The 22,145-nt window shown below is 41.4% G+C and overlaps 1 protein-coding gene across 1 annotated transcript; it reads right to left on the reverse strand.

Moving 5' to 3' along the window:
- Nucleotides 1-273: 273 nt before the first annotated feature.
- Nucleotides 274-7,091, reverse strand: LOC113899002 (5-hydroxytryptamine receptor 3C-like). The gene is made up of 9 exons (XM_027552216.1): nt 7,025-7,091; nt 5,510-5,676; nt 5,018-5,062; nt 4,192-4,301; nt 2,217-2,386; nt 1,742-1,902; nt 1,025-1,229; nt 609-824; nt 274-476 (listed from the first exon to the last, which is right to left on the reverse strand). Exons 1-9 carry the CDS (start codon nt 7,089-7,091, stop codon nt 274-276), a joined length of 1,344 nt encoding a protein of 447 aa, XP_027408017.1.
- Between the last annotated feature and the right edge of the window lie 15,054 nt (nt 7,092-22,145).

Here is a 22,145-nt window from a genome sequence, read left to right on the forward strand (position 1 = left end):
GTAGTCTTTACTATAAAGCCTTTCTTTTCCAGTAAAAATTATATTTCTAGCATAAACATGTATATTCTGAATTGTGTTTTGGAAATATAATGCCATTTCTGAGAGCATCGACAGTGGTTCTGTTTAAGCCCAGGGAGGGTTGGAGCAGGGATCATGGGCACATTTTTGGGACTGTTGTGTGTGGACTGGAGCAAAGGAACAGTGTCTGGGATGGTTAGTGGAAGCCAAGGAAACCTAAACACTGGGTGTTCTTGCACCATTAGAACTCTGCTCCTAGGTGTTCCAGAGGACAAGGATCGTGGTGACAGAGGTGGCCAAGAAGAGCAGGTAGATGCGGAAGAGCAGGTTGTCCATCATGTGGCCGAATTGCACCCACAGGTCAGCGAGCTGGGCTCTTGTCAATCCTGTGCCCCCATTCAGTTCTGCCTCTTTGGGTCCCAACTCCTTCCCTCCCAGTTTTCCTGGCTCCTTCAGTCCTATGGGGAGGACAGAGATATAGCCATGAAATGGGAGGGAGACAGGATTAGAGAAATGGGAGACTGGGAAGTTGGGCCAGTGTAGACAGGGTGAGCAGTGTAGACAGGGTGAGCAGTGTAGACTTCTCTTACCAGACAGGTGGGTGGATATGAGGCCCAGGCTTGTATTTTCTTTCTGGGGCACAGCAGGGCAACATGTCCTTGGACTGGCGTGGCTTAGAAGCAGGGAGTGGAGCCAGCGAGGCATGGGTGGGGGCTGGGTGGTGGCCAGGTGCAGCAGGTAGGTGATAAAGATGGTCTCCAGGAGGCTGAGCACCATCAGGGACAGACACAGGGCAAAGTAGACACCTGGGTGGCAGGAAGGAGCACACTCGGGTGAGTCAGGGCCAGAAGGACCACCAAGCCCCCCTTTCTTCTGTCTCACACCTCAAGGCTTTTTAAAGATGACTGCACCTTAACTGCCTCAGCAGATCTAGCCAGTTCACTCGCCTACCCTGCCTATGTTGTTTTTCATTTTTCATTTCCCAACTGAGAGGTAGGGGACATACTAAAGAGGGAGGTGCCAGTGGCAGGAAGTAAGTCACTGATATTGAGCAGGAAGACGTTGTAGCCCAACAGGAGTGTCATCTTGAATGGGGCACGGTTCTCGTTTTCTGCCGGCAGGTAGAAGCTGAGGGCGTCAATGGCGACTAGAAAGCTACTGGGCACCAGGAGGTTTATAACGTAGAGGGTGGGCCTGCGCCTGATGGCCACCTGGTGGGGAGGGGAGAGCAGAGAACCAGGTGAAGTTAGAACTGGATGTTCTAACTGAAGTTAGAAACCAAGGGATGAGTCCAGTCCCTTCCTTTCTTTCTTTTCTTTTTTTTGGTCTATACCATACAGCCTATTGGATCTTAGTTCCATGACCAGGGATCAAGCCTGCACCCCCTGCATTGGAAGTGCAGAGTTCCAACCACTGGATCACCCGGAAGTCCCACTCCTTCCTTTCTTGATGTTCTCACTCCAACAATAGCTGTTTTTGGGAGGAGCAGCTTTTGTGTGACAAATAGGACTCCCCCATACCCACTGAAGAAAACCTAGGCCAGGGATGATAGGTTCAGAGATGGGGGTTGCTTTGGGGACTTGGGAGAGAGAAAGGCTGTGAGAGTTATGGTGCCTAGGGACTTTTTGGTCTTAGGGCAAATGGTGAAAGGCTCTGAGACTTAGAAGGGTCTGATGAGGAAGCTATGGGGGATGGAGAGTCATGCTGGAATCTCTGGCCTTACATAGAACATGATCTGGTCAAAAAGACTGGTGCCCACAGACATCTTCGGGGTGGCCTTGTTGATGCCCAGGAGCTCCCACTCTCCTTGTGTGCGGCCACGGTCACGTGAGTCATCCATTATCTCCCACACTTCCTTGTCCATGCCCAGCAACATTCTTTCCTCTGCCGGGGAGACAAACACTCAGTTCACATCTGCTCAGCACCTGCTCTATGCTGGGATTGCAGAGATGATTCGATGACTGTTTTAGTTACTTTTTCAGCTAGTCCTGTAGTGTGACTTCCTTGCTGCCCAGTTGCCTCCTTTCAGTTTTGGGATTTTTCAGGAAGTCTCTAAAATTCAACTTCTCCCCACCATCTACATACCCGCAACTAGAAAATATTCCACTATCCCCTTTATACATAAAAAAAATGACTTGGCCCCTGAGTGTTTTTTTGTTGCCCCACTGGTTGATCTCATTTTATTCAGTGCAACTCACCTGTATAGAGGAAAGAGCTAAAGGTGAGGGTGCAGTTCTGCTGGTCAAATGGGAAGTAGAAGATGTCCAGGTTACAGATGCTGGTCACCCTCATCGGTTTGTTATATACAACATGACCATCGTTAGACACATATGCAGAGAGGCCATCCGGGGTCTGATCCACATCCATGCTAAGTGGCAAAAGTGGGGGCAGGCATCTGTTTTAAGTTTTGCTCTTAAGGCAAGGTTTCCCAATGCTGCTGCTCCGCCATCTTTTTTTTTTTAATTTATTTAAATTGGAGGCTAATTACTTTACAGTATTTTAGTGTTGTTTTTTTTTTTTTTTTGCCATACATTGACATGAATCCACCATGAGTATACATATGTTCCCCATCCTGAGCCCCCCTCCCACCTCCCTCCCCATCCCATCCCTCTGGGTCATTCCAGTGCTCCGGCCCTGAGCACCCTGTCTCATGCATCAAACCTGGACTGGCAATTCGTTTCACATATGATAATATACATGTTTCAATGCTATTCTTCCAAATGATCCCACCCTCACCTTCTCCCAGAGTCCAAAAGACTGTTCTATACATCTGTGTCTCTTTTACTGTCTCACATATAGGGTTATCATTACCATCTTTCTAAATTCCATATATATGCGTTAGTATACTGTATTGGTGTTTTTCTTTCTGGCTTACTTCACTCTGTATAATAGGCTCCAGTTTCATCCATTTCCTTAGAACTGATTCAAATGTATTCTTTTTAACAGCTGAGTAATATTCCATTGTGTATATGTACCACCAGCTTTCTTATCCATTCGTCTGCTGATGGACATCTAGGTTGCTTCTATGTCCTGGCTATTATAAACAGTGCTGCGATGAACATGGGGGTACATGTATCTCTTTCAATTCTGGTTTCCTCGGTGTGTATGCCCAGCAATGGGGTTGCTGGGTCATATGGCAGTTCTATTTCCAGTTTTTTAAGGAATCTCCACACTGTTCTCCATAGTGGCTGTACTAGTTTGCATTCCCACCAACAGTGTAAGAGGGTTCCCTTTTCTCCACATCCTCACCAGCATTTATTTCTTGTAGACTTTTTGATAGCAGCCATTCTGACTGGTGTGAAATGGTACCTCATTGTGGTTTTGATTTGCATTTCTCTGATAATGAGTGATGTTGAGCCTCTTTTCATGTGTTTGTTAGCCATTTGTATGTCTTCTTTGGAGAAATATCTGTTTAGTTCTTTGGCCCATTTTTTGATTGGGTCGTTTATTTTTCTGGAGTTGAGCTACAGGGGTTGCTTGTATATTTTTGAGATTAATTCTTTGTCAGTTGCTTCATTTGCTATTATTTTCTCCCATTCTGAAGGCTGTCTTTTCACCTTGCTTATGGTTTCCTTCATTGTGCAAAAGCTTTTAAGTTTAATTAGGTCCCGTTTGTTTATTTTTGCTTTTATTTCCATTACTCTGGGAGGTGGGTCATAGAGGATCTTGCTGTGATTTATGTTGGAGAGTGTTTTGCTTATGTTTTCCTCTAGGAGTTTTATAGTTTCTGGTCTTACATTTAGATCTTTAATCCATTTTGAATTTATTTTTGTGTATGGTGTTAGAAAGTGTTCTAGTTTCATTCTTTTACAAGTGGTTGACCAGTTTTCCCAGCACCACTTGTTAAAGAGATTGTCTTATTTCCATTGTATATTTTTGCCTCCTTTGTCAAAGATAAGGTGTCGATAGGTGTGTGGATTTCTCTCTGGGCTTTCTATTTTGTTCCATTGATTTATATTTCTGCCTTTGTGCCAGTACCATACTGTCTTGATGATCCGCCGCCTTTTCTGCCCACCGTTTTCTCATTTCTAGGGGAAAAGTTGATGAGCTGTGACTGTGTTCCTCTCTGAAATAAGTTTTCAGTGGCCCCGCTGCATGGGTTTGCCCTGCACTGCCCTGGCCTGCTCCTTGCAGAAGAGTCTTCCCCCAGCTTTTCCCGGCCCTGATACTCACGATTCTACGATGAAGATGTCTGGGAGCCACAGGTTCTCAGCTGTGATGGCGAGTTTTTTGATATCACCACATTCTTCTGGGTCCCAGCTGATAAATGGGTGATTCCAGCTCTAGGACACAGGGCACAGAGAGATGATTATGGCTCAGACCTGAAGCTAGTTTATATCAGCATTTGCTGCCCTTGAGTCCCTTAAAATATACATACATATGTCTGTATTTTTCCTAATTGTATGTACTATGGGCATATGATAAAACTTCAACAACTCCAGAAAGATATAATATACAAAATAACTTTTTCCCTCCTTAATTCACTCTGACTCAGTTCATCTCCTCAACTCAGTCCCATTATTAACAGTTTTTTATACATCATTCTAGAAAAAATATATATTCCAGCATTCGTTTTTATTTACCTGGACTCCTACTGTGCACATTGTTATAACAGTTGCTTTTTAATTTTTTTTTAGCCACATTTCCTTTTAAACTCTGATTCCTCTTCTCTCTCTGGTGATAATGTCCCTCTTTTCTAGTTTACAAAGTCTTACTGGCTTTTCTCTTCCTGCTCACAGGAAATCTTAAGCTGGGTGCTGGATACGTTTGAGCCTTGAAGCTTACTTAGGGGTTTCCAACTATACTGCCCTTTTTCTTCCTGTTTTTTCCATCTGAATTTCAAAGTTGATTGGCAGCCCAGAAAGCTATTTGTCACCAGCAATGGCCCCATTCTGGTTGTATTTCCTTGGGCGCTGTCAGTTTTAACAAATGTGATTTTTGCAAAAAAAGCCAGAAAAGCAGGCAAGGAGAAAGAGAGAAAAAAGCTGGGATTACGTACCAACTTTAACCACAGAAATGATGTCAGCAGCTGAAGTTGTGCATCCTGTTTAAAAAAAAAAAATCCCCATTCAGGATCATTAGCTATGGAATCAGGTCCTAGTCTACCTCTTCCCTTTGTTTCCTAAGTGGCCCCATGTTCAGTTTTTCAATTACAAGTCTCGAAAGATAGTTCAGAAAAATTAAGGTTGCACAGAAACTGTAAGGAGAAAAAACAGCATGGGAGCCCATTGGGAATATGTGGTTTTTTGTTTTTTTTTTTTAATGGAATATTCCTATAAGGGCAGGATTCAAGGACAATGTTCCCTGACAAAATGTCACTGCAGCATTCCCTGTCATGTCTCTCAACCCCAGAGGATGAACATCTAACTTGTACAAAATCCATTCAGGAAGTTCATTGCTTACCACTGGACAGCTATAATGTTGGACTGACAAGGTAGAGTTCTTGTTTTCTATTAGCAACCTATAGAAAAATATAGCAGTCAAAACTTACCACTTCCAGGATGGCAGACAGGGTGAAAGAGATGTTGATACGAGTAGGGATGCTAAAATTGGTGACTGGACGGAAGTCCTTCTTGTTAAATACAGACTGGAAGACAGTGGGGTCTACCCCCTGCTGGTCAAAGCCTGAGCAATTGATGGTGAAAGTGTTTGCCCTCCCTGTAGAGAATAGAGACCCTGTGAGATGGAAATAGGGCTTTTGTGTTTTCCTAAGTGAGAGGAGTGCCAGGGCTGGAACCTGAGAGCCTCCCTGCAGAGAAAGAAATGTGGACATGGGGTGGTCATGTGAACCACACCCCCCGCGCCCCCCCGGGCTCCCCGTACCCCCCCCCACCCCGCCCCGCTTCTTGGGACAAGAGTCCCAGAGGCCAAGTTCTTCCTGCCAGGGCTGAAGAGGATGGGCTGGTGTGGTAGGCAAATGGTGGAAGTTGATGTGGTGAGCTGAGTCAGAGCACAGCCCTTTCTTCCTGTGCTTTTAGTCCCATATAAAGCCTACCCAAATCCCTATGCAAACTGCCTCTCTGGGGAGGCCTCTTCCTTCCATAGTGGTGACCCTAAAGTTTTGGCCTTTGTCTGACCATGCTTTTCTTCTCTCCAGCTCTATTATGATTCTTCCTTGTAGATGCTGAACAAAATTCCTCTAAAATTTTGTTTCTCAATGTTCCTTTCCCACTTTCATGTTTTCTCATTTCCTGAAAGGAAAAATTTAGAGACAAACATCTGTGTGATGTCAAACATGTGGAAACTTAAGGAATGTGGTATTCAATGTGAATTTATTGACTACCTACAATGTCCTGTACCCTGTGACATTCTCAAACTCAGTGATTTCCTCTAAGATCTATGGGTGGCATTTTCATCATCACCATCTTGATAAGATCTCATTGATCATCCACCATGTGGCTGGTGGAGCTATATGATGAAATCTTAAAGTCCTTCTGCCCACCTCCCCTGCACCCCAACCCCAGGTAACTGTGGTTATTCCTGTAGCTAAGCCCAGCCTTTTCTTTCCCACGTCTCTTTTACATCTCCCCATTCCAATTATCTCATGAGGTACATCTCCAAACTAAGGAGAAACATATCTGGGGGGAAGCAAACACTGTCCTTTTCCTCCATATCACCTCTCTACCACATCTGCCAAAGCGAGGTGGGAAAGGAGTTATGTTATTGTCAGAAGGACCCAGACTACCCTGTTCATAGTTACTAATCTGGTAGAAGGACAAGTTGAACATTATTAATATAAAGGAGTGGAATCAGAGAGGCGGTAAAATGGAACAACAGATGATTTAGTAGATGCCTATGCAGGCAAATGAGACGGGAGCTGTGTGTTCTGATTAGTGAAATAGGTTTTGCATCTGTTTCCCAAAGGAAACCAAACCATAAATATTAAAGAGAAAAGAAATGTTTAACCCAACTCCTTTGGGTGCTTTCTAGTTCTGGGGAATGAGAGGGTTTCTGGAATTTTCCCAGAACAGTATTCCCCTCTTTCCCTGTTCTTGTCTCATCTTACCTTGAAGCACAAGGCTGGCACTGAGGCAGAGGAAGAATCCCCCTGTAGTGGACCACCACCCTTCCATCCTCCTCTTCTGGATTCTTCTCTGGGGATTCGCCAGGAACCCCAAACCCTGGAACTTAAAAGAGCCCAGACCACACCTTGATTCCTGGTTTTAAATGCTGCTCATGACAGCTGACCCCTCCCTAGTGAGAGGCTGTGGCCAGAGAGGTCACAGCAGAGTGTCCTGCTTTGCCCCTGTCCAAGTATGCCTTCTGAGCTCTAGGCAGAGAGAAAATTGGGCCAAGACTAGGGGAGAAGTATCTGTTTAGCATCTTTGTCTAGATAAGTGGTCTCATATTTGAGTTACAAGGACCTTTCAGGAAAACTGGGGGACTTGGGAGATGGGGCAGGTGAGGTCATTAATAAAGGTATCATCAAGTCCTTCTGGAAAGAACTGTGCCTCAGAGAAAGTGTGTGGACCACCTGGAAGGGATGAGTGTGCTCTCTTGGGGTGGGGCCACTTGCTGATTTCACAAGGCAGGAACAGGTAATTATTTTGTTGCAGACCTAGAAATATATCCTTTATCCAGCTAAGGACCTTAGGGATTACTGTCAATACTGAGTTAAGAAGCTTGCTTGAGAGGTTAAGCTCCCTTTTTTGTGACATAAACCTATCAGAACTCTGTCCCTGCAGCTAGCACCACAATACAGGTTTGCATCATCCCTTGTTTGTACTATTGGAATAGCTTCTTTATAAGGTTTCCTCTATCTAGTTTTCCCTAACCTAATCCTTTATTTTCCTATTATCCTAAAATAGAACTCACCCACTTACCCTTCCCTGTCTAATGTCTCTAAAGGCCTACAGCCTTGGCATCATCAGGTAATGTTTGTGAGTTGAAAAATCATTTGGAGGTTTGTGTGTGTGTCTGAAAGTGCCCCAAGTGGTTCTGATTCACACTCAGTTTATTGAAAACTTTGGGATGGGCTATATTGAGATACCACAATCAGGATATTGCTATTACTATTGATACACTCAAGATATAGAACATTAACTCTAAGATCTTTCATGTCACCGTTTTGTAGCTATAATCACCTCCCTCCCCATTACTCTACCATCTGGCAACCACTCATTTGTTCTCCATTTCTATAATTTTGTCATTTCAAGAATGTTATATAGACCAAATCATGCAGATGTAACCTTTCGGCATTGGCTTTTCTCACTCAACAAAATTCTTTGGAGATTCATCCAGATAGTTGCCTGTATCAGTACCACCCCCTTTTCCTGCTGAGCAGTCGTCCACAGTATGGATGTCACACAGTTTGTTTTTCTACCTGGTGAAGGACTTCTGAGTTTTAAGGGAAAACACTTACTTTGGACACCAAATATGTGTTTTTTTCTTTCCCCCTCATACTGAGCCATTCTGACATTCATTATCCACAGTTAGTGCAGGTCCCACAAGCAAAAGTCTCATTCCCACGAGACTACCCCCTACTTCAGATGCCTATTACAAGCCCAGGTCTCCCACACTTCCGGACAACTGACTATAAATTGAGGGTTCCCACAACTCCATCCTCAGGTTTGATGGTTTGTTGTATGGCTCACAGAACTCATGGAAACACTTGTGTTTACTGATTTATTATAAAGTATATAACAAAGGGCTTCCCTGGTGGCTCAGATGGTGAAGAATTTGCCTGCAATGCGAGAGACCCAGATTCCATCCTTGGGTTGGGAAGATCCCCTGGAGGAGGGAATGACAACCCAACCACTCCAGTATTATTTCTTGGAGAATTCCATGGACAGAGGAGCCTGGTGAGCTACAGTCCATGGGGTCGCAAAGAATCAGATGTGACTGAGTGACTAACTTTTTAACTTTTATATAATAAAGGATATAGATAAACAGACAGATGAAACGATATACAGGACAAGGTTTGGAAGGGTGCTGAGTGCAGGAGCTTCTGTCTCTAAGGAATTGGGGTGTGCTACCCTCCTAGCACATGGGTTTGTCAATCCAGAAACTCTTCGAATTCCATAGTTCAGGGATTTCTTACAGAAGCTTTGTTACATAGGCATGATTGATTATTAACTCAATCTGCAGCTCCTCTCCTGTCAGCAAAGCATGGGGATTGGAGCAGGAAGTTCCAAGCTTCTATGGCTTGGTCTTTCTAATGACCTGTCCCTATTCTGAAGCTATCCAGGAGTCTACCAAAAGTCACCTCATGAGAACAACATCTGGGAAATTCTGAGGGATTTAGGAGTCTGTGTCAGGAACTCAGAGCAAAGACCAAATATTGAACAAAAGATGTTCCTAATACAACTGCTGCTGCTGCTGCTGCTAAGTCGCTTCAGTCGTGTCCGACTCTGTGCGACCCCATAGATGGAAGCCCACCAGGCTCCCCCGTCCTTGGGATTCTCCAGGCAAGAACACTGGAGTGGGTTGCCATTTCCTTCTCCAATGCTATCACTCAGGAAATTACAGTTTTAAGAACTCTATCTCAGGAATTGGGAGCAGAGATCAATATATTTTTCTTCACAGAGTTGTTTACAGTTTTTGTCTATTATGCATAAAGCTGCTAGAAATATTTGTGTTGTGGTTTTTGTATGAACATAGGTTTTCTGGAATAAATACCCAGAAGTGCAATTGCTGGATTGTTTGGCTGTTTTTTGCCACTTCTCATGGTCTACAGTAGTGAAAGCCTGAAATGTTAATCACTAGGCTAGCAGGGAACTCCCTGAATATACAGTTTACTTATTTATTTGGCTGTGCTGGGTCTTTGTTGTGGCATGTGAGCTCTTAGTTGCGACATGTGGGATCTAGTTCCCTAACCAGGGATCGAACTCCAGCCCGCTGTGAGCGGGGCGTGGATTCTTAGCCACTGGACCACTAGGGAAGTCCCATGGGTGTAAGTTAAGTTACTTTACCTCTTTTCCTCAGTTTCTTCATCTATCAAATGGATAATAGCAATAGCTCTTATCGTATTGTTATAAGGATTAAATAAGGTCATAATTTCAAAATGCTTAGAAAAGTGCTGGTACATAATAGCATGATATAAATATTTGTTAATAATAATTTCAGAGAACACAGTCTGACTGCTACTAAATTTTGAGACATGCTTATAGTCTATAGTTGATTTTTGTAAATATTCCAAATGTGCTTACAAAGAATGTATTCTCCAATTGTTAAGTGTAGAGTTCTACATATTCTCATTACATCTAATTTAACCATGTGGTTAAAATATATTATTTTTTCAGTAATGTGTTGTCACAGTGAAATATATTGAAATTTCCTATTTTAATACTAGAACTGTCACTTTATCTTTGTAATTCTGTCCAGTTTTGCTTTATATATATTTGAAGTTATTTTATCAAATGCATTCATGTTTATAACGGTTATATCCTCCAAGTGATAGGATAAACATTTGATCTTTATGTTGAGATTCTCTTTATTCTGAATAATTGTTTTTGTCTTAATGACAGTTTTGTCTGATGTTGCTAGAACCATTCCAGCTTGCTTATAATTAGTATTTACCTTACATGTCTTTTCCTATCTTTTACCTTCAGCTTTTCTGTGTCCTTTGGTTTTAGGTGTGTCTTTTTAAAATCCAACTAAACAAACACTAACTAAATTGTTGAGTTTAATATATTTACATTTGTTTTATTATTAACTTATTTGGATTTACTTCTGCCATCTTATTCCATACTCTGCTTCTTTTTCCCCTCCTTTCTTGACTTCTTTTAGTTTCATTTAGGATTTTCTTTCCTCATTTCATTTTTCCTTCTCCAATCCTGTCTTTCTTTACCACTTTCAGCCTGTCTTCCAACTCATCAGTTCTTTTTTTATCTGTGTCTAATTGGGTGGCATCACCGACTCAATGCATGTGAGTTTGAGCAAGCTCCGGGAGCTGGTGAAGTACAGGGAAGCCTGGCGTGATGCAGTCCATGGAGTCACAAAGAGTCAGACACAACTGAGCGACTGAACAACAACAATTTGCTTTAATTTATCCACTGTGATTGTTAATTTTCAATAATTGTATTTTTAATTTTTAGAAATTATATTTGCTTCTTCTCATACATCTGGTTATTTTTATAGTCCTTTGTTCAGTGTACAAAATCTTTGCCTACCACAATGTTACAGTATGTTTTGCTCTATTTTTTTTCTTTCTTTCTTTTTTTTTTTTTTTTAATTTTATTTGTGGCCGGGTCTCCCTGCTGCTCAGGCCATTCTCTAGTTGCGGTGAGCGGGGCTCCAGCTGTGGTGAGCGGGGCTCCAGCTGCGGTGCAGGGCTTCTCGTCGCGGGGGCCTTCTCGTCGCCGAGCAAGGACTGGAGGTGCCCGGTTTCAGGAGCTGCGGCTCACGGGCTCCGGGGCACAGACCCAGGAGCTGCGGTGCACGGGCTTAGCTCCTCCAAGGCATGTGGGATCTTCCTGGCTCAGGGATCGAACCTGTGCTTCCTGCACTGACAGGCAGATTCTTTTTTTTTTTTTTAATTTTTTTTCTTTTAATTTATTTTTTTATTGAGGGATAATTGCTTCACAAAATGTTGTTTTCTGTCAAATCTCAATATAAATCAGCCATAGGTATACATATATACCCTCCCTTTAGAACTTGGCTCCCATCTCCCTCCCCATCCCACCCCTCTAGGCTGATACAGAGCCCCTGTTTGAGTTTCCTGAGACATATAGAAAATTCCCGTTGGCTACTTATTTTACATATGGTAATGTAAGTTTCCATGTTACTCTTTCCATATATCTCACCCTGTGCTCCCCTCTCCCCATGTCCATAAGTCTATTCTCTATGTCTGTTTCTCCACTGCTGCCCTGTAAATAAATTCTTCAGTACCATTCTTCTAGATTCTGTATATACATGTTAGAATACGATATTTATCTTTCTCTTTCTGACTCACTTCACTCTGTATAATAGGTTCTAGATTCATCCACCTCATCAGAACTGACTCAAATGTGTTCCTTTTTATGGCTGAGTAATATTCCATTGTATATATGTATCGCAACTTCTTTATCCATTCATCTGTTGATGGACAGCTAGGTTGCTTCCAGGAGAAGGCAATGGCAACCCACTCCAGTACTCTTGCCTGGAAAATCCCATGGACAGAGGAGCCTGGTAGGCTGCAGTCCATGGGGTCGCTAAGAGTCAGGCACGACTAAGCGACTTTACTTTCACTTTTCACTTTCATGCATTGGAGAAGGAAATGGCAACCCACTCCAGTATTCTTGCCTGGAGAATCCCAGGGACACAGGAGCCTAGTGGGCTGCCATCTATGGGGTCGCACAGAGTCAGACACGACTGAAGCAACTTAGCAGCAGCAGCAGCAGCAGGTTGCTTCCAAGTTCTAGCTATTATAAGTAGTGCTGCAATGAACAATGGGATACATGTGTCTTTTTCAATTTTGGTTTCCCCAGGGTATATGCCTAGGAGTGGGATTGCTGGGTCATATGGCAGTTTTATTCGTAGTTTTTTAAGAAATACCGTCTTCCATAGTAGCTGTGTCAATTTACATTCCCAACAACAGTGCAAGAGTGTTTCCTTTCCTCCACACCCTCTCCAGCATTTATTGTTTGTAGACTTTTTGATGATGGCCATTCTGACCAGTGTGAGGTGATATCTCATTGTAGTTTTGTCTAATAACGAGCAGCTTTGAGCATCTTTTCATGTGTTTGTTAGCCATCTCTAAGTCTTCTTTGGAGAAATGTCTGTTTAGGTCTTTTCCCCACTTTTTGATTGGGTTGTTTGTTCTTCTGACATTGAATTGTATGAGCTGCTTGTATATTTTAGAAATTAATCCTTTGTCAGTTGTTTCATTTGCTATTATTTTCTCCCATTCTGAGGACTGTCTTTTCACCTTGCTTATAGTTTCCTTTGCTGTGCAAAAGCTTTTCAGTTTAATCAGGTCCCACTTGTTTACTTTTGTTTTTATTTCCATTACTCTAGGATGTGGGTCAAAGAGGATCTTACTTTGATTTATGTCATCAAGTGTTCTGCCTTTGTTTTCCTCTAAGAGTTTTATAGTTTCTAGTCTTACATTTAGGTCTTTAATCCATTTTGAGTTTATCTTGTGTATGGTGTTAGGAAGTGTTCTAATTTCATTCTTTTACATGTAGCTATCCAGTTTTCCCAGCACCATTTTTTGAAGAAGCTGTCTTTGCCTTATTGTATATTCTTGCCTCCTTTGTCTAAAATAAGGTACCCATAGGTGCATGGGTTTATTTCTTGGCTTTCTATCTTGTTACATTGATCTATATTTCTGTTTTTGTGTCAGTACTGTACTCTATTGATGACTGTAACTTTGTAGTATAATCTTAAATCAGGAGGTTGATTCTTCCAGCTCCATTCTTCTTTCTCAAGACTGCTTTGGCTATTTGGGGTCTTTTGTTTTTCCATATGAACTGTGAAATTTTTTGTTCTAGTTCTGTGAAAAATGCCATTGGTAATTTGATAGGGATTGCATTGAATTTGTAGATTGCATTTGGTAGTATAGTCGTTTTTACAATATTTATTCTTCCTACCCAGGAACATGGGATATCTCTCCATCTATTTAGGTCATCTTTGATTTCTTTCATTAGTGTCTTATAATTTTCTGTGTACAGTTCTTTTGTCTCCTTCAGATCAGCGATCAGATCAGTTGCTCAGTCGTGTCTGACTCTTTGCGACCCCATGAATCGCAGCACGCCAGGCCTCCCTGTCCATCACCAACTCCCGGAGTTCACTCAGACTCATGTCCATCGAGTCAGTGATGCCATCCAGCCATCTCATCCTCTGTCATCCCCTTCTCCTCTTGCCCCCAATCCCTCCCAGCATCAGAGTCTTTTCCAATGAGTCAACTCTTCACATGAGGTGGCCAAAGTACTGGAGTTTCAGCTTTAGCATCATTCCTTCCAAAGAAATCCCAGGGCTGATCTCCTTCAGAATGGACTGGTTGGATCTCCTTGCAGTCCAAGGGACTCTCAAGAGTCTTCTCCAACACCACAGTTCAAAAGCATCAATTCTTCAGCGCTCAGCCTTCTTCACAGTCCAACTCTCACATCCATACATGAACACAGGAAAAACCATAGCCTTGACTAGATGGACCTTTGTTGGCAAAGTAATGTCTCTGCTTTTGAATATGCTATCTAGGTTGGTCATAACTTTCCTTCCAAGGAGTAAGCGTCTTTTAATTTCATGGCTGCAGTCACCATCTGTAGTGATTTTGGAGCCCAGAAAAATAAAGTCTGACACTGTTTCCACTGTTTCCCCATCTATTTCCCATGAAGTGGTGGGACCGGATGCCATGATCTTCGTTTTCTGAATATTGAGCTTTAAGCCAACTTTTTCACTCTCCTCTTTCACTTTCATCAAGAGGCTTTTGAGTTCCTCTTCACTTTCTGCCATAAGGGTGGTGTCATCTGCATATCTGAGGTTATTGATATTTCTCCTGGCAGTCTTGATTCCAGCTTGTGTTTCTTCCAGTCCAGCGTTTCTCATGATGTACTCTGCATATAAGTTAAATGAGCAGGGTGACAATATACAGCCTTGACGAACTCCTTTTCCTATTTGGAACCAGTCTGTTGTTCCATGTCCAGTTCTAACTGTTGCTTCCTGACCTGCATACACATTTCTCAAGAGGCAGATCAGGTGGTCTGGTATTCCCATCTCTTTCAGAATTTTCCACAGTTTATTGTGATCCACACAGTCAAAGGCTTTGGCATAGTCAATAAAGCAGAAATAGATGCTTTTCTGGAACTCTCTTGCTTTTTCCGCCATCCAGTGGATGTTGGCAATTTGGTCTCTGGTTCCTCTGCCTTTTCTAAAACCAGCTTGAACATCAGAAAGTTTACGGTACATGTATTGCTGAAGCCTGGCTTGGAGAATTTTGAACATGACTTTACTAGCGTGTGAGATGAGTGCAATTGTGTAGTAGTTTGAGCATTCCTTGGCATTGCCTTTCTTTGAAAACTGACCTTTTCCAGTCCTGTGACTACTGCTGAGTTGTCCAAACTTGCTGGCATATTGAGTGCAGCACTTTCACAGCATCATCTTTCAGGATTTGAAATAGCTCAACTGGAATTCCATCACCTCCACTAGCTTTGTTCGTAGTGATGCTTTCTAAGGCCCAGTTGACTTCACATTCCAGGATGTCTGGCTCTAGGTCAGTGATTACAACATCGTGATTATCTGGGTTGTAAAGATCTTTTTTGTACAGTTCTTCTGTGTATTCTTGCCACCTCTTCTTAATATCTTCTGCTTCTGTTAGGTCCATACCATTTCTGTCCTTTATCGAGCCCATCTTTGCATGAATGTTCCCTTGGTATCTCTAATTTTCTTGAAGAGATCTCTAGTCTTTCCCATTCTGTTGTTTTCCTCTATTTCTTTGCATTGATCACTGAAGAAGGCTTTCTTATCTCTTCTTGCTATTCTTTGGAACTCTGCATTCAGATGTTTATATCTTTCCTTTTCTCCTTTGCTTTTTGCTTCTCTTCTTTTCACAGCTATTTGTAAGGCCTCCCCAGACAGCCATTTTGCTTTTGCATTTCTTTTCCATGGGGATGGTCTTGATCCCTGTCTCCTGTACAATGTCACGAACCTCATTCCATAGTTCATCAGGCACTCTATCTATCAGATCTAGGCCCTTAAATCTATTTCTCACTTCCACTGTATAATCATAAGGGATTTGATTTAGGTCATACCTGAATGGTCTAGTGGTTTTCCCTACTTTCTTCAATTTAAGTCTGAATTTGGCAATAAGGAGTTCATGGTCTGAGCCACAGTCAGCTCCTGGTCTTGTTTTTGCTGACTGTATAGAGCTTCTCCATCTTTGGCTGCAAAGAATATGATCAGTCTGATTTTGGTGTTGACCATCTGGTGATGTCCATGTATACAGTCTTCTCTTGTGTTGTTGGAAGAGGGTGTTTGTTATGACCAGTGCATTTTCTTGGCAAAACTCTGTTAGTCTTTGCCCTGCTTCATTCCGTATTCCAAGGCCAAATTTGCCTGTTACTCCAGGTGTTTCTTGACTTCCTACTTTTGCATTCCAGTCCCCTATAATGAAAAGGACATCTTTTTTGGGTGTTAGTTCTAAAAGGTCTTGTAGGTCTTCATAGAACCGTTCAACTTCAGCTTCTTCAGCGTTACTGGTTGGGGCATAGCCTTGGATTACTGTGATATTGAATGGTTTGCCTTGAAACGAACAGAGAGAATTCTGTCGTTTTTGAGATTGCATCCAAGTACTGCATTTCGGACTCTTTTGTTGACCATGATGGCCACTCCATTTCTTCTGAGGGATTCCTGCCCACAGTAGTAGATATAATGGTCATCTGAGTTAAATTCACCCATTCCAGTCCATTTCAGTTCTCTGATTCCTAGAATGTCAACATTCACTCTTGCCATCTCTTGTTTGACCACTTCCAATTTGCCTTAATTCATGGACCTGACATTCCAGGTACCTATGCAATATTGCTCTTTACAGCATCGGACCTTGCTTCTATCACCAGTCACATCCACAGCTGGGTATTGTTTTTGCTTTGGCTCCATCCCTTCATTGTTTCTGGAGTTATTTCTCCACTGATCTCCAGTAGCATATTGGGTACCTACTGACCTGGGGAGTTTCTCTTTCAGTATCTTATCATTTTGTCTTTTCATACTGTTCATGGGGTTCTCAAGGCAAGAATACTGAAGTGGTTTGCCATTCCTTTCTCCAGTGGACCAGATTGTCTCCTTAGATAAGTTTATTGCTAGATATTTAATTCTTTTTGTTGCAATAGTGAGTGGGATTGATTCCTTAATTTCTCTTTCTGACTTTTCATTGTTAGTATATAGAAATGCAAGTGATTTCTGTGTATTGATTTTATATCCTGCAACTTTGCTAAATTCACTGATTAGCTCTAGTAATTTTCTGATACTATCTTCAGGGTTTTCTATGTCATCTGCAAACAGTGAGAGCTTTACTTCTTCTTTTCCAATCTAGATTCCTTTTATTTCTTTTTCCTCTCTGATTGCTGTGTTTTGCTCTATTTTTTCCCAGAATTTTTATAGTTTTATATTTTTATATTTATGCCTATGATAAATTTTGAGTATATTTTTGCATATGATGTAAGTGTCAACATAAATATCTATTTGTTCTAGCACCATTCATTTAATAAGACTGTTCTTTCTCCACTGAATTATCTTGACCTGTTATCAAAAGTCAAATGACTAACATGCATGGGTCTATTTCTGGATCCTCTCTGTGTTCCATTGATCCATGTCTATCCTTACATTGCCTCACATACTGTATATCTAAAGTAAAACTTAAAATCAAATAGTGTAATTTCTTCATCTTTGTTCTTTTATTAAAAAATATTAGGCATTTGCAATTCTATATATATTTTAGAATCAGCTTGTCACCTCTCTAGAAGCAAAAAACCTTGCTTTTTTTGTGAATTAAACAATGCTTAAACAAATATACAAATTTAGGGGAGACCAAGATGGTTACATAGGAGTCTCCTAAACATCCTTCCTCCCACAGACACGCACAGAGCAATTCCTTCTGAGAGAAATCCAGAAACTGGCTGAGTGACTTCTGCATGTTGGGCAAATGACAAAATATCCACATGGAAACGGGTAGGAAAGATGGAGACATACACTCAACGTACACCAGTTCCTTCACCCAGCACAATACCATATAATCAGGAGAGAACCCTCAACTCTGGAATGAACCCTGATCTGAAGAGTGAAAGCTTTGAACCACACATCTAGTGTCCCAACTTTTATTCATCTCCTTCCTTGTTACAAAAATGATTTAAGATATTATACCCTTTAACTGAGGCTATAAAGGGATATAAGCAAGTACAGTTAAATTACCTAGTTAAATTTATGGTTGAAAACAATCTGCCAATGTTCTTTTAATATCAGAAAGTGAGCAGTGATTTTAATCTAACCTAAGTTCAAGTCTGTTAACTCCGTAAATAAGACTGCAATTACTGATCTAAAAATAATTAAATGAAAACCTATACAACAATGAATATGAACAAAATATTGCTATTCACACATGGCTAAATCTCACAAATATAACATTGAGGGAAAGAAGTCAGACATAAAAGAATACCTACTGTAATTCCACTTATCTAAAATCTAAAACAGACTAAACTTGTCTAGAAGTCAGGTTAGTGACTACCTTTGGAGAGAATGAATGGGCGCAACAACTACTAAGGCCCCAGTGAGTGTTTTTCCAAGAGTTGTTCTGTTTCTTCACTTGGGTGGTGGTTATTCAGGTGTGATCAACTTTAAAAATTCATTCAGTGGTACACAGAAGATTTGTACACTTCTCTGTATGTAACCTAGATTGCAATGAAAAGTTTGAAAAGGTAAAGAAGAAAAACCTTTATTGTGTAAGGTTTTGGCATGCCAGCTGTGTGTTGCACTTATTATGTTAAAAGGTTGCATTAATGATTCAAAATATTGCCTAACAGTTATTGAATACTGAAGAAACTACTTTGAATAACTAAATGTCTCAAATTGGTTTAAATAATACATGGAAGATGGATTCCAAGTATAAGGCTGAGTAGAGTGAAAAGAAAGTAGCCTGTGAACTCAAGATCCCTGAGACTAGAATTCTAAGCAGATATTTTCTCAAAAGGCATGAAGAAATAGGCAAGAGTTGTGGTCTTTGGTCAGACGTGGGAACTAGGCAAGCAGACACAATGGCTGCTCCTTTGGGGTCTAGTGAATACCATGTTAGCACAGTGTGAAACAGGTAGTAAGAGAGTAAGAGAGACCTGGGCATTGGACATGTTGTCTTGGGGTAACTTGGCAGAATTACTCAATTTACCTTTACGGGAAGAAACTTGAAGAATGATTTTATTTCCTAATTGCATTTTATCTTCTGTTTGCTAAATTGCACCTTTAGAAATCCTTGTGTTTGCTCAGTAAGCTTTCTGGTGGTTCATTGAGACAGATGGCCACACGAGTTATAGAAAACCCTCGTGGTATAATTATAAAGTGCTACTTATTTTGTACAGATTCCTACCACTATCCCATATAGGTGGAAAATTAGTATCAGGAGTATCACCTCTGAATTATTAAGTGTAATAATATAAATGAATTGTCCAATGGTAAAGAATCCGCCTGCAAAGCAGGAGACCCTGGTTTGATTCGTGGGTTGGAAAGGTCCCCTGGATACGGGATAGGCTACCCCACTCCAGTATTCTTGGGCTTCTGGCTGGTGACTCAGACAGTAAAAGAATCTGCCTGCAATGTGGGAGACCTGGGTTTGATCCCTGGGTTGGGAAGATCCCCTGGAGGAAGGCATGGCAACCCCATCCAGTATTCTTGCCTGGAGAATCCCCATGGACAGAGGGGCCTGGCAGGCTACAGTCCATGGGGTTGCAAAGAGTTGGACACGACTGAGTGACTACGCACAGCACACATAGTAAAGGAGAAATAATAATGAAAGATGTTGGTATAAAGAAGGTGTAAGAGAAAATACAAGAGTAGTACAGAGGAAGGTGAGAGAAAACTGTTGAAAGAGCAGACAGGCTTGGTTTTCAGAAAGAGAAGCAGAGAGATGAAAGAAGAGAGGGGTAAGTATGAAACATGGTACTGTCTGTAGATATTCTGGATTTCTAGAAGACAGAAAGAATCAAAGGCAGTATTGAGATAAAACTCACAGTAAGAATGGGCAGGTATATGGGGGCACCGAAACAATAAGTAAGAAGGGATTTTTCTTAGAACTGTTTAGTGAATAAAAGAAACACCGAGGGACTTCCCTGGTGGTCCAGAGGTTAAAACTCCACGCTTCCACTGCAGGGGGCATGGGTTTGATCCCTGGTTGGTGAATTAAGATACTGTACGCCTCACGGTGTGACCAAAAAAAAAAAAAAAAAAGACAAGAAATACTGATATGTGAGAAGGTTGTGAGGATATACCGGATACTGCTAATAAAAGGAGAGAATGGGAGCTTAGAAATGGCAACCTAAGAAGTTAGAAACATAATCAAGCATTTGAAGAGAGTAGTAGTATATCCAGGGCCAAAGAGTTCATAAATTTCCAATGTGTGCTCTTAACAGAGGTTTATACTAGCAAATGGAGGAAAAGGAAATAAAGTTTTAAGTGTATGTTTTTTTGAAAGGGAAAGGGATATTGTAAATCATATGTACATCCTCTGAAATTGTGAAATACCCCTAACATTCCTCCTGACACATCTAGGCTAGAACTTAAACTATAGCTTAAACTATTTTGCCTCATTGTCAGGTCATGTTTTAAACTGCAAGAGTCACCTCAGCCTTAACATATGAACAGGTGGTTGCTTTGCAAAGGATATTGTCAATTGTAATGGTCTTGGCACAGAAAACCTAAAGTCACCTATGTGTGAGGTAAAATGCAAAGTTGACGTCTAGAGAAACACAAATGTGGGGATGGGAAAGGAAAAAGAAATGATGCAAAGGTGACCTTAAGGAATTTGAAACTCCTCAAAGTTGTGGTAAACACTTATCATGTTAAGTTATTAGCAAAAATCAAGGGCAAGTTTCTGATTGAAAAACATGTTTTGAGTAATGGAAAGAAGGAAATATAAGAGAATCTACAAGCAGAAATGCCATTGTCAGTGTAATAAGGACTGTCTCTAAGAACAGAGATAGTTGACATATAAAAGTGGACTGCTAATTTTCTACATAAGTTATGGGAAAATAAAATAAAATATACCAAGATAGGATAAAGGGATTGCATCTAGAGCTAATAAACAATGATTCTTGGCTGGCTGGCGTTCATTCATACATTGCAACAAGTCTATTAAGCACCTATGATGTGACAGGTGTCATGATATCATATACTGATTTGTAAAAATGGGTGAGACATTGTCTTTTAGGAAAGCACACTCTTTAAGGGGAGCCAGAAATATGAATAAATCTCTGAAATCTATTCATCTAGTTGAATATAATTAAAACATAATCCAGATATTCATCCTTGGTATTCTTTCACTTCCCCTTTCAATTTTTCTCTCTCCTCAGGTCCTTGCTCCCAGGTACCTGTTGGAGTCCTCCCCAGGATATGTGCTGGTGGGGATATGAAGTACTGTTAATATAGAACTCTTTTTAAAAAAATAGGTTTTGGAGAATTCCCTGGCAGTTCATTGGTTAGGATTCTGTGCTTTCACTGTCGAGGGCCTGAGTTTAATCCCTGGTCGAGGAGCTAAGATCCTGCAAGCCTCTTGGGACAACTACCCTACCCCACCAAGAAGGAAGGGTTTTTGGCAGGGAGTAAATATAATATACGCTCATTGAAAACACAGACTTCCCAGGTGGGTACAATGGTAAAGAACTTACCTGCCAATGCAGGAGATGCAGATATGATCCCTGGGTTGGAAAGATCCCCTGGAGTGGGAAATGGCAGCCCACTCCAATTTTCTTGCATGGAATATTCCATGGACAGGGGAGCCTGGTGGTCTACAGCTGATGGGGTCACAAAGAGTTGGACACAACTGAGTAATTGAATATCCATGCATTGAAAACACAGACAAGAAAATAAAAGAAGATAGCAATCCTCATAATCCCATTATCCTGGACAAAGTTAGCTCTTGTTATTTTTGTTTTTTATGTCTAGCTGTCCATTCAGTTCAGTTCAGTTCAGTTCAGTCGCTCAGTCGTGTCCGACTCTTTGCGACCCCATGAATTGCAGCACGCCTGGCCTCCCTGTCCGTCACCAACTCTTGGAGCTCACTCAAACTCACGTCCATCGAGTCAGTGATGCCATCCATCCATCTCATCCTCTGTCGTCCCGTTCTCCTCCTGCCCCCAATCCCTCCCAGCTGTCCATTGGAGAAGTAAATGGCAACCCACTCCAGTATTCTTGCCTGGAAAATTCCATGGACAGAGGAGCCTGGTGGGCTATAGTCCAAGGGGTCACAAAGGGACATGAATGAGAAACTAACACTTTCACTCTCAGTTATCCATATCTTTCCCTCTGCATTTCTATCTAGCACTCTTTTTTTTTTAAAACAGAAATTTTATATACATACTGTTTTATAACTTTTTTTTTTCATGCTATATATCGTGGACCTGTTTCCCTGGTTTTGACATAGATCTACATTCTTACTTTAAATGGCTGCAGAGCATTCCTTTACGTGGCTATAGGACTATTTAACTTGAACTCTTTAATTGAGGCCCTTAACTAGT

This window comes from Bos indicus x Bos taurus, chromosome 1 (genome assembly GCF_003369695.1).
Source record: "Bos indicus x Bos taurus breed Angus x Brahman F1 hybrid chromosome 1, Bos_hybrid_MaternalHap_v2.0, whole genome shotgun sequence".
In the NCBI taxonomy this organism is placed as follows: domain Eukaryota; kingdom Metazoa; phylum Chordata; class Mammalia; order Artiodactyla; family Bovidae; genus Bos; species Bos indicus x Bos taurus.